The sequence below is a fragment of the Narcine bancroftii genome, chromosome 3, assembly GCF_036971445.1.
Source record: "Narcine bancroftii isolate sNarBan1 chromosome 3, sNarBan1.hap1, whole genome shotgun sequence".
NCBI lineage: Eukaryota > Metazoa > Chordata > Chondrichthyes > Torpediniformes > Narcinidae > Narcine > Narcine bancroftii.
The window spans coordinates 297,115,582-297,128,296 of NC_091471.1; the positions used below are offsets into that span (position 1 = coordinate 297,115,582).

Here is a 12,715-nt window from a genome sequence, read left to right on the forward strand (position 1 = left end):
TAACCTCATGGACTGTCTGCTTACCTCCTGTTCCATTCAAGCTAGTGCTAAGTGCTGTTTGTAGACAAAGTTGAGCTTTTTCCACAGGCCACCGAGAATGGTTCCACCTGTTGGAAGTACTGCAGAGTGATCCAGGCCACAGGAGTATTGTTTCAACACAAGACAGTTTGCTCTATCATAATGTATGTGGTAGCATGGCTTTATTTGGAAGTGTGATGCCCTCCCAATGTTGAATTGTACACCAGTCATAAACCTCTTCATTTGTGGAAAGTTGATGCTGACCAGTAGTAATGCTTTGGTTTGTTACTGTTGTTTAAAAGACAGACAGCACTGTTAAAGAAGGCATTGTGATCATTGCCAAGATCCGCCTGAATGAACCGTCTGGTCATGCATCATCCCCATGTCTTCCTGGGTGTTCAGGGAGTAGGAGAGTTTTCATTTTCAGTATTTCTTAGGCTCCATGCAGCATGCTCGGTGACCTACGTGAAGTCAATGGCTGTTTCTACTACAGGGAAACTGCAAAGCTGCATGTCACTCTACCGTTGCTCTCTGGCAACTGCAGCAGGTGGCAGATTTCAATGAAAAAATTCTTGAAGTACAAATCCCTCACACACACATGACCTTGTTGAGCCTTAGTTAGATGTAGAACCTTCTCTTTCATGATGCTGATTGGGACTTAGCATCTTAGCAGTAGTCACAACACTTTTCACCAGCCTGCAGAGCCATCTGCACACGAGTCATCTGCTCATGCTCCCAAGCACGTGCCATAATCCACAAATGAGTTAATGCACCCACGTCCAGGATCAACTGGTTTGAGGAGTTAAAATCTTTAGCAATGTAACATTACCTGTGTCAACCTTAACAATGTGAAGGAATTTGAAAACTATAAACCCTTATAAAATGCAGCAACATTCAGAAGTCAATTGGCAGCTAACATGACCCCTTTAAATTACAGACATCAGGTTGTTTCTTGTTGCTGACTGTTTGTTGAGCTTTACAAGATGAAGCCATCACTCGCCATACATCAAATAATTGCACTGATGTCAAATGAGCCTCACACACTGCTTGAAATAATTGGGTAATGGCAGCACACAGAGCTTGCAATATGATCCACACCACAAATGTGTTAAAATAAGTTCAACAGCAAGAGTGCCTGTAGAAAAGAACAAACTGAGCCAAAGTGTGCAGCCTACAACTCTCTAGACATTAAGGTTTACACATGGCTAAGCGATGACAGTTCATGATGCATTAACTCATCAAAAAAATAGCTTTCCAAACTCCTTTTTATTTTTTGATGAATTAATATACTTAACCACACCGACTGCATAAAAATTATTTTAGGAAAAAAATAATCTATTAACTATCTTCATACCAAACAGTGATTTTTTTATCCTGCTAAGATGCATCTGCCGTTTCTCCTGAGCAAAATAAAGCTGTATTGAAAGGGACAAATGTTCACAAATTTTAATTATATTTCCACAGGCTAATTTTATATCCATTAACAATAAACAGGCAAGAAATTTAGGTCTGAGAAAAATTCAGTTAATTTTGAACTTTTAATTATTCCAGTACAATATTTGGGCATATTAATATTGAACAGAACAGAGAATAGGAGCAACTGCAGACTCCTCATGTCTGTTGTTATTCAAAATAATAGCTGACTTTATACTCTAGAACTAGTTTCCTGCACCAACCTCATATCCCTTAATATTAAAAACTATTCATCTGCCTTGAAATGGTGGTAACTGAGCCTCTTTTGCTCTCCCAGGTGGAGAACTGCAAAGGTTAATCACCCTCCAAAGCAAAGAAGATACTCTATTGTCCAAACTGAGTTAACCTTTATTTTGAGAACAAGATTCTGGTTCAAGACCAGGAATAACCACATCTACCCCATTGAGCCCATTCAGAATTAAGTAGGAACCAATTTAACTCATTAAAATTTGGTATGAAGGGTTTTGATCAGTAATTTGCATGCATGACTTATTTACTTGTATAATATGAAGGCTTGTCCTGCATATGTATTGTTTGTAATTATGGGTTGAGTCTGGGTATTGTGTCTGCGTATTTTGCACCAAGGACCAGAGAATGCTGTTTCATCAGGTAGTACTTGTAGTAAGGAACAGGCCAGGCTGTGGGCGCTGGCAACTGTGGTTGAAGGATTCGCACCGGGTTGTGGACTGCTGGTGACTGGTTCATGACTGACTGAAGGTGCGCCAGGTATCGGAACTGGGATGCGAGAGGGTGCTGAAGAGTTTCTGATTGTGTTGGGAGGTTGGATCAGGAGCTCGGGCTGTTGATGGTTTGAACAGTACTCTGTGTGGCTGAAGGAACACTAGAGGCACTAGAGGCAAATCCATGGACACACTGTAACTGTGAGGGGGCTCCCTTTTGCTTCTCTTTCCTGAATTCAGGCAATTTTTGCTGATGGCGAATCTGTCTGCCTTACAGCAGATGAAAACAAATTTTGTGTAATATTGCACTGTCTTTATTACATGACAATAAATTGAATCCTGAATTTAGAAATTCTAAACATGGTCTTTGGAGATGGCCATGGCATGAATAATCATGAAGTTATTACAAATTTGAACCACTCAGGATTTGCTTTGTGACAATAATTGGACTTATTTTCTATTTCCAAAGTAGCCACTTTAATCAGGCCAATAACAGATGTATTAAGTAGGCATTGATGAAGTAATGAATCGATGAGGCATGTGTTGATTACATGTTCACATGGTTAATGATAAACATGAACCACCAAAAAGCAATATATCTGCTCCTCATGCAGCCTTCACACTAACAATTTCTACCCATAGAATGGATTTTAGCCAGCTGAAGCAATTGAAGCTTGATTATTTGTGTGCTTTCTCCTTGCAGAGGCAAAATGTTTCACAAAATCAATTGTTCATACCACAGCAAATTCCACTGTATCATTTCTATCACTCACAGGAGACACACAGCAGTTCTCCCTCAAACCCTGCAACCTCTCATCTCCATGACACACTGCAATCGCCCAGTCTGATCATGGCCTTGTACCTCCCAACAGGAGCTAATCATGATCCATCCCTGAGCCCATTTACCTCTGATAAGTACACTCTCCTAAATACACCAACATAGTCTCCCTGCCAGAGGCCCACAGTCATACTCATGCCCCAGATCCAAAGCTTCTCGTTCACCGCTATTCATCTACTCATTTCACCGTGTCCTTTCATGTGATTTCAGGAGTAGAAACTGCCATAATATTTCATTCAGGTCCTCGAGCCAGTTTAATACTTTGCAAAGGACAAATTTAACTCTGAGATGACACCCTGAAACTTGCATCAGAGGCAGGAGGATATAATTGGCTCTATAGTTTAAATAAGGTCCCCACAGTTTCAGCAAGGTGAAGTTTGAACGTGCTTCGATTTACATCAACCATAGTTCATTCTCATCACAATGCTCTGCGACGTGTGACAACATGTTTCACAACAGGTTGAAGTCTTGTCGTTAAGTCAGCATTAGCTTTTTACGCCCCAGGTTCTCGTTTAGGATTCTTCAACATTGTAAAGTAAGAGGTGCAATATGTGGTTCTCGGGATCACAGGTTTATTGGGAGGTGTTGAAGGTTTCTATGTATAGTAAGGTCCAAGTTACTCAAGTAGCCTCTCAGTGTGTTTGCTGGAGAGTGTGTTTTGAAAGGATGCCACAGAGATGATTTTAAACTATCAAAGATTACCCTTTTTACTGAATGGAGTTGTACTTTGATGTTGTGGTGGTACACCACCAGCCTACTGCAGGGGACAACCTCTGTACCTGCAGGAGTGTAAGGGGACAGGACAACACCTGGCCGGCTGTCAATCAGTCGGCCTGAATGGATCAAACCCCACCCGGTCGGGTGTCAATATACCCTCCGGGATATAAGCCTGCGCCGGCCTCCCGAGGCCTCACTCAGAGTTGCTGCAGCCACAGCCAGCCTGGCTCTGTGGAAGTCTTTGTGGATTAAAGCCTGTTGCACAGTCTTTATCTTCGTGTGTGTCTGATTCTGGCTAACAGTGCACCACAGATGTTGAGTAATGACAATTTGAGGCCCAGACAGGAATTTTTAAAAAAATCAACTGTAGGGAAGGGCAAAGCTGTAGATTGGGCAGATAACAACAGCCTTTGTGTTGCATTGTGTAGACCTGTTAGTGTTTAACCATTCAAGGCCTCTATATTTTGCATCAATAGCTTTGGCCTCATGCACAGAAACTGCAAGTTTGCAGTACAATGGTAATCGGATACCATTTCTTGATGCTGAAGAATGAACCTCAGTAACATTAATCAAGGATCAGTAGGGTAGCATGTCATCAATGAAAACTCCCACAAAAATAAATCAATGATAAGCATCTTGAAAACTATATTGGATTGTTAATTATTACCGTGATCTACAATCAATCAGCAAGCAAAGCAGCTTGAGGATGAGAATTATCTCTGCTTCTCCTTTCATAAAAGTTCTGCTGATATCTGGCAGTTTCACGGGGAGCTAACAGCTAGCTGTAATGTGTGGGTCAGTGCACTCGTGAATTGAGTCTGCTGTCGATGGCAGCAGCACGTCGGAGGTCCAATACCAGTACATGTAATCTCCCACAGCATTATCATACTCAGCTCAAAGCTGGATACAAGTTTTTGCGAAGTATATGTTTTCTGTGACAAAATTCAACATTATATGTTTCCTTTAAATCATACTTGTCATTGTCTTGAAATATACCATTATATTATTTTTCCACATAACTGGCAGTGTTGCTATTGATATTCATCAGCCATTGTGCTGTAAAAATGTTATTCCATTCAAATTCATGTGCCGTGGATTTTGTTGATTTGAACTTGTATTCTTCACTTTGAATTTCTATACATTGGAAGATACAAATCCACATCACTATTTAGAACCATTGAACACTACAGCTCAGAAACAAGCCCTTTGGTCTTTCTAGTCTGTGTTGAGTCCCACTGACCTGCACTGCATTCCTCTAGACCATTCCCATGCATGTGTCAAAATTGAACCTGCATTCACCAGTTCAGCTGGCAGCTTATTCCACACACCCACCATTCCCTATAAACTTCACCCCTATACAGATATACAATCCTTTATCTGGACTTCGGTACAGTGGAGAGAGAGAGAGGGGAGAGAGAGAGAGAGAGAGAGAGAGAGAGAACAGCACAGCTAGTTTGGGTGGGGGGGAGAAACAGCAGCACGACTCTGATGGGCGGGGGCAAGGAGAGAGACAGCAGCGTGACTCGGATGGGCGGGGGCGAGGAGAGAGACGTCAGCGCGATTTGGGCGGGCGAAGGGGTAGAGAGAGAGACAGCAGCGCGACTCAGGAGGGCTTGGATACGGCAGCTGGGTGGCCTTAAATCTGGGGCAGCTGCCTTTTGTTCTGAAATCCGGAAAAAATCTGAAATTCAGAACACATTGTCCCCCAAGGGTTCCAGATAAAGGATTGTGTACTTGTATTATTAACCCATGCCCTCTAGTTTTTACCTCACCTAACCTCAGTGGAAAACACCTGCTTGCATTTAATTTTATCTATACCATTTTGTATGCCTCCACCAAATCTCCCCTCATTCTTCTATGCTCCAGGGAATAAGCCCTAACCTCTCCCTGTAGCGCAGTTCTTCAAATCCCAGTAACATTCTTGTTAATCTCTTCTGCACTTTTTTATTAGATGAGCCAAACTACACAAAATACCATTTGCCATGTGTAAAGTTTATTATGGTGAATACTTTTCAATCATACCTATGGTTTAATGAACAATAGATGGGAGTTTGGTTTCCCTTTAATCTTTCAGAAAACTGCAGTTTCTGGTTATACTCTCATCTTGTTATTCACTTTCGATGCAAACTATTTTAAGAGATGCAAAAATTAACCACACTTGAATCTCCAGCTATAAGCTATGCACACTTAAGAGTAACTTTATCATGTCATGTAATCTGCAATGACCTCATAGCATTCTTCATTATTTTTCTTCATAATGTTCCTGAACTTTTAAAACTGGTTTCCTGATTTTTAAAAAAAAATATACAAAACCTAATGAGAGTTCATGTTCACCCTTTTTTGAAAAAAAAGAACTATGCATGATTAACTGATTAAGACTTTAGGCCCTGGAAAACTTCAGTTGGCAGAGGTGCAAAACAGCAGTTTTAATATTGATCAGTTTAGAAATCCTTTCTATCTAGTGATGAGAATATCTCAATTTGAATAATTAATTCACACCAACATTACACGAGTAGTCGGGCTTCAGGGGTCAGGCTGGGGGACTGAATAAAATGAACAGGCAATAAAGAGAGTCTGATTGGGGCAGCAGAGAAAAGAAAAGGCAAAATATTTGAAAAAAAAATCAAAAAACAATAGAAAGTGAAGCTAAGCTGTAGCAGAAATATTTAAGAACTTTGGTTTCTAATTTGCTGTTTAAAATGGTTTATGATAAACATTAGCATTTTATATAAACAAGGCGAACTTAGAACAGTGCCTAAAGAGAATCTGGCAGTGGAATCAATTAAAAGTGAGCTTTTAAAAGTGATAATTTAGTAATTAAAACCATGCCAACATTTTAGAAACCAAAGTCTTTCAACCCAGTGCTGAACCCAGAAGCCTGTGTAATATTGAGGAAAACTAGCTGCATGTGAAATGGTAATGCCCTCCTTTTAATATAGCAGTCAAGGATTTTCTCACCAGGTCGCTGACCAGTGGGAGGGATTTACGCCGTGGCTTAATATCAGGCATGCTGTCAATGCTACGCAGAAACTTAACGGCTGCTCCCCTACAGTTACAAGTGAAACAAAAGACAAAAGGAAGAAACCCAAAGTAAACAAAAAAAACTTAAGAGAATTACTAGCAAGCAAGGCAACAGGCAAAATTCCTTAACTATCAGATGCCTCACAGCATAGTGGCAGGTCACTGTGGAGAAAAGAGATGTCTCACCAAATCACTAACAAGATTTTTGGGTTTTTTCTTTCGAAGATCTGGCATACTGTCAATACTGTAAAGCCCACCGCCAGGCCTAGAAAAGGACAGCAACAGTAATGTGAAGTACCAAGAAAAAGTGGGGCAATGATCCTCTCGAGGCCATATTGTCTTGAACAACAGTAATTCTGCACATCATTAAACAAAATACAAATAACATTCTCCATTCTGAACAGATCATTTCCTGAGGTTGAAAAATGAAGACATCAATACTTCTTAAAATCATACATTTTGGATTGCCTGGGAATCCTCCACTTGCATGAACAGGCAGCATTTTTGAACCTCCAACAAATTCAATAGTATTCAACAGCAATGGTGCATTTTTGACAGTTTTTTTCCAGAATAATTTTACAATCATTTGTATTTTAAGATTCATTGTAATATAAAACAAAAAAAAAATTAACAGAAAGTGAACACAATTTTTAGGAGGAATTCAACGGGTCAAGCAGCATCAGTGGAAGAAAATAAGTGGCCACCGTTGTGGGCTGGAAACTTCCTTGAGTTCTGGCCAACAACATTGACCTTTTTTTTCCTTTTGACAGATGCACTTGTCTCACTGAGTTCCACCAGAAGATTGCGTTTAGATTCAGATTCAAGCATCTGCCATCTCCTGTGCATCTCCAGAGTTATAGAAACAGGTCTGCTTTGGTTGCCTTCTTAAAGTTATCTTCTAAACTTGCACATATTCATTCTTCAATTAATTTTCAGTATATGCTGTTCTTTTTAGAGTAATTGTGCTATTTCCACAAAACAGAACACCTGCTCACTAAACATATAAAGATCAATTAAACTAGAAATAACAACAATGTGGTATACCAAGAAACAGCAAGGCAATAATATCCCAAGTTTTGCATTGTATTGAAGAAACTCTGATATTACCAATAACTAATCTGTTTTATCCTAACCTGTCTCCATTCCAGCAAGAACAAGGAGGCCAGACAGATTATGCTATGTTCCTGTTCCTAGACAGGGCCAGGTAAAGGAAGGCTCATGGCAACAAAAGCAGCAATACTTAATTGGAAAAACCATTGCAACCAATTTTTTTTTTGAAAACTACAACTTGACAGGCAGGAAGGGAATGAGTTGTCCCACCCAGACAGAAATTGGTAGAAATGTGTTGGAGGAGACAACAGTACAATTAAAAATGCAGTCAGTTGAAAAACATGGTAAGGGGCATATTACATTTGTTACGGTTTTACAGGATATAATATGTCCTTCTTTTGAATACTTTATTTAAATTTTCCATACATGCATTCATGTTAAAATTTTAAAAATGTACTCGTATCAAATCCATTATTTGATCGTTTTAGACAGAACCCCCAAACCCCCTCCCCCCAAATAATAACCCCAAAAGGGATAGAAAAGAAAGAAAGAGAGAAGGAAAAAAAATACAATTGTAAAGAAAGAATAAAGAAGTAGACCTGGTTATCTTTCACTCAATTCTAACCTTTTCCAATTCCATTTGTTTATTTATTTCAATGAGTTAATGAGGTTTCACAAGGTTTAGGGGAAGTCCATTTATAAATTTATGCCTATAATATGTAAATATGGGCACCAAATTTCCAAAAAAGTATCATGTTTATTTCTCAAATTAAAGCAACCTTCTCAAGAGGTATACAGCTATGAATTTCCGCACACCATCTTTCCAAATCTAAAATGAGTATCCAATTTCCTTGTCACTGTTATACATTTTCCTGCAACCGCTAATGCAATTTTTACAAATTATTTTTGATACAAATACAGCTTTAATTTTGGTCTTATCTCTGAAATATTGCCCAGTAAAAATAACATTGGATTCTGTGGAAATTTAATTCTTGTGATTTGCTCCAAAATATTTCCTAATTTTATCGAAAGTTGTCTCAATTTTGGACGTAACTATGTAGAATGTAAAAAAAGTACCATTCTCTTTGCTTCATCTAAAACAATCTCAAATTCACGGAGGGCCAAAATTAAAAACTTGGACTAAGTCGAGGGCCGAACTAAATATTTATTGAAAATTTTCAACAACATCTGCATGTTTTCTCTTCTTTCAACATATGTAATGTTAAACTTTAGGATATAACTTTAGGAGGATAATGTTGCAGGTCAGGAGTAGGTAGCTCAAGTTCACCCTTTGCTTGACCTGAGGGAAACATATTTGGTCCCTGTGGAGATGTAGTCAGCATTCACAGGCTGTCTCCATTTTGGCCTGCATCAGGACTCAGCATTTCCTGCTCACTCCTCAGGCTCGAGGCCTCTATTCACCCTCGACCCACCATTCCTCTACCTGACCAGTCCTTTACCCAACCTCTACTCACCCCTCACTCCACTCGCTCTGCCTCTACCCACCCCATCCTATACACGCCCCTCTACTGCCTCTCCACTCAACCTGTTCCTCCCTCTACCCATCTCTCACCCTCTAATCACCCCTCCCCTACTCGCCATGCCCCTCCCCTTTTACCTCTTCCCTATCCACCCCTCCTTCTACTCATCCCTCCCTCTGCCCCTCGCACCACCATAACTTCCCCTGCCCTTTACTCCTCACCTATACCCTCTGTCCACCCCTGCTTACCCACCCACTCAGGCCCAGCGCGCTGCCGATCAGCCTTTGCGGAACAGCGGGGGCCGTGCGCAGCCTGCCATGTCCGTCGCGCCGACAGGAAATCACAGGCGCTCGCCAATCCGCCACACCGCACGACAGGTGGGAGAAGTGACTGGTTGTGCGGGGAGCCTTCCAACTGACTTGCCGGCTGATGACATCGACAGACTTCTCGTGTTACAATTTTGTTTTCCCCGTTCTCAAAGTTTGCACGGTCAACCTGCAACACTCTTGCTCCCTCCGCGTCCCGTGGATCTGATGCCCGGGTGTTGTTAGGATTCCCAGCAGAAGGTTTGTGAAACTTTACCATTCTGGATTCCTTTTTGAGAATATTCTGGCCATCTTTTAAGGGGGGTGGTTTTAGGGGGGAGGGGATAGTTAGGGGGTGGGGAAGGATGTGCAATGAAGGGGGAGGATGGTGGGGGGTGACATTACCAAAAAACAGCATCGGCTCTCGCTGCAGGGCGGGCCACCTCTAATACATTTTTGAAATGATCTTGCGGGCCAAATATAATTATATCGTGGGCCAAATTTGGCCCGCGGGCCAGAGTTTGAGATGTGTGATCTAAAACAATGATCTGAAAGATTTGACCAATCTATTTAATTTTTGTGGTGCAAGTTATAGTTGTTGTAAAAAATTATATTGAACCAATCTATATCTAACATTTACTGTGTTTGTCATACAATCTAGACATGGTTCTGACCAATTTTTCTCACCAATAATAATATTTAAGTCTGTCTCCCATCTCTGTCCAGATCTATGAATTTCCTGCTTTTGAGTTTCCTTTTGTAATAATATACATGGCTGATATAAATTTTTTAATAGATCTATTACAAATTAAGGTTTCTATTTCACTATTTTTATCTCATAAATATACTTTTATTTGACAACAAAATACTGTATCATTTTGTATCCTATATTTATTTTTAATTGCTCAAATGACATTAAATTTCCTCCTTCATAACAATCTCCTACATTTCTAATTCCCTTAGAGAACCAAATATTCAAAAGTCAATTATTCATGGTTTTGATTCAAAGGAATTTTAGCTAAACCATGGTTCCTCATTCCCAATTCAGTATCTGCTTTATACCATATATTAATCAAATGCTTCAACAATGGAGTTGCACTGTCACCAAATATTAATCTCAGTTCCATTTACATACAAAATCTTCTGGTGTCTTCTGTCCTATTTTTTCCATCTCTATCTTAATCCACACTAGTTTCTCTCCCTCTTCAAAAAAAGAGAGAAATCGGATTTGTGTTGCCCTATCATAATTTTTTTAAATGTGGAAGTTGTAGACCTCCTAGTTCATATTTCCATGTTAATTTCAATTTTATGAAGAAACCCTCAACATTTTTCCCTTCCAAAGAAATTTCCTTGCATACTTATTTAATTCCTGAAAACATTTGTGTGGTAAGGATATAGGCAATGTTTGAAATAATGTTATTGGCAATTTCAAATCCTCATCAACTTTCTTAAGTAAAGAGGAATAATTTAATTTAAATAGATTTGTCCTCTTGATAAGAACCATTTCAGTACTATTTAGAAGGATATGTGTTATAGATAGAGAATTTGGGTTAAAAAGGGTTTAAGTTAAAATGTGATGATTAGTCATAAAAGGGGGCTAACCACTAGAGTTTAGCTGGAAAATGTTACAACAGACTTGCAACAGATTTAACTACAGAGAGACATGCAGGAGCCAAAGATTGATAAAGAGTGAAAAACAGAATTTGGTGTGAGCAGAGGTCATGAATGATTGTGGTGTGCGTGACTAACAGTAATCAGGATGATTCTGCAAAAACTAACCAATTAAAGCAGTGTAGTGGAGATGCCGAAGGACAAGCAAATTGTATAAAAAACAACGCACTGTATGTATCGGGGCTTGACTTGGCAAGAAGCCGGTTGAGTCCAACTCTGCAGACTTGTGAATAAAGCTTGTCGTGTCACCGATCTTAAAGAGACTCATTTGTGAGAATTTGTGTTTCTGACAATATGGACCAAATTCAGAGAAAAGGAACCAATCCAAAATGTCAACTTGGTCAGTGTGGCGGAGTTAGGCCAAAGGGGCTGTTTTGCACCAGATAATTTAGGATTCCATGACTACGGAAGAAGCTGAAACCAATTGGAAGAATTTAAACTTGACAGTTTGAGAAAAATGGATATAGATTTAAGAAGAAAAAGTGCAATCAAAAACTTTGGGGAAAAAAGGGACAATTGGTGTTGAGATTGGTAATTTTCAAGGATGGAAGGGTCAAATTTGATAGAAGGTTTAAAGAAGAAGAGGAATTGTAAAGCAATTTTTATGCAAGTTGGAAATTAGTCTCATTGATAAGATGCACTTGGAGGGAGGACACTAGAAAAAGATTTAGGTTTAGCATTTAGAGGGAAACCTTAGATTTTGTCTGGTGGGCTAGAGGGAATTGAGGATTGGAAGCTAGTTAGATATCTCAATCTTTGGGAAATAAATCCTGACACTTTACAACTGGTGGTAAAGGAAAGATTGGAGAAAATGAAAGGAGAAAACAGAAGAAAGACAAGCTAAAAATGAGAACTTTTAAAAAAATCCTTCAAGGTCAAACACAAAACTTTGTGTTTTTACACAGTTGAATTCTGCACTGCCAAACTAAGACTACTTGCAATTTGGAGGACCAACACCTAATATCCCATCTCGGTACCCTCCAACCAGAAGGCATTAACATCAACTTCTCAAATTTCTGTTAGGTCCCTCTCTGTCTCCCTCCCATTTCCATTCAGGGAGCTACACCCTCCACCAATCACCAGATTTTTTTTCTGTTCTGCCCTCCCACCCATATCCACCTATGCCCTGTGCTCCTCCCCCTGCCCCTTTCTCCCTCCTCTCTTCCCCCATCTTTTTATTCAGGTGTGTGCCTGCTTTTTGCTCACAAAGGGCTCAGGCCTGAAATATTTGTTACCCTTTGCTTCTTTTAGATGCTGCATGACCTGCTGAGTTTCTCCTGCACTTTTGTGTATTGCCCTGAAATCAAAGCATCTGTAAACTTCCTTGTTCACCTTGGATGACTTTCTGAAACACAAAACGAGATGGATTTGTAGACCACTAACACATTGAGGTATAGGCAATGTTAAGTAGTAGGAAACCACTAGGAAGATTTTTGTGGAAGAGGCCTTTTTATATAATTT

General features: G+C 39.8%; 1 protein-coding gene across 5 annotated transcripts in view; it reads right to left on the bottom strand.

Moving 5' to 3' along the window:
* The window catches only part of LOC138758958 (protein unc-13 homolog A), a 290,629-nt gene that overhangs the window by 108,296 nt on the left and 169,618 nt on the right, over positions 1–12,715 (bottom strand). For all 5 annotated transcript variants that reach the window (XM_069928638.1, XM_069928637.1, XM_069928635.1 and 2 more), the window contains one exon: positions 6,685–6,772. In XM_069928638.1, coding sequence (XP_069784739.1) covers positions 6,685–6,772 — 88 coding nt within the window. The remainder of the gene's footprint in view (positions 1–6,684; positions 6,773–12,715) is intronic.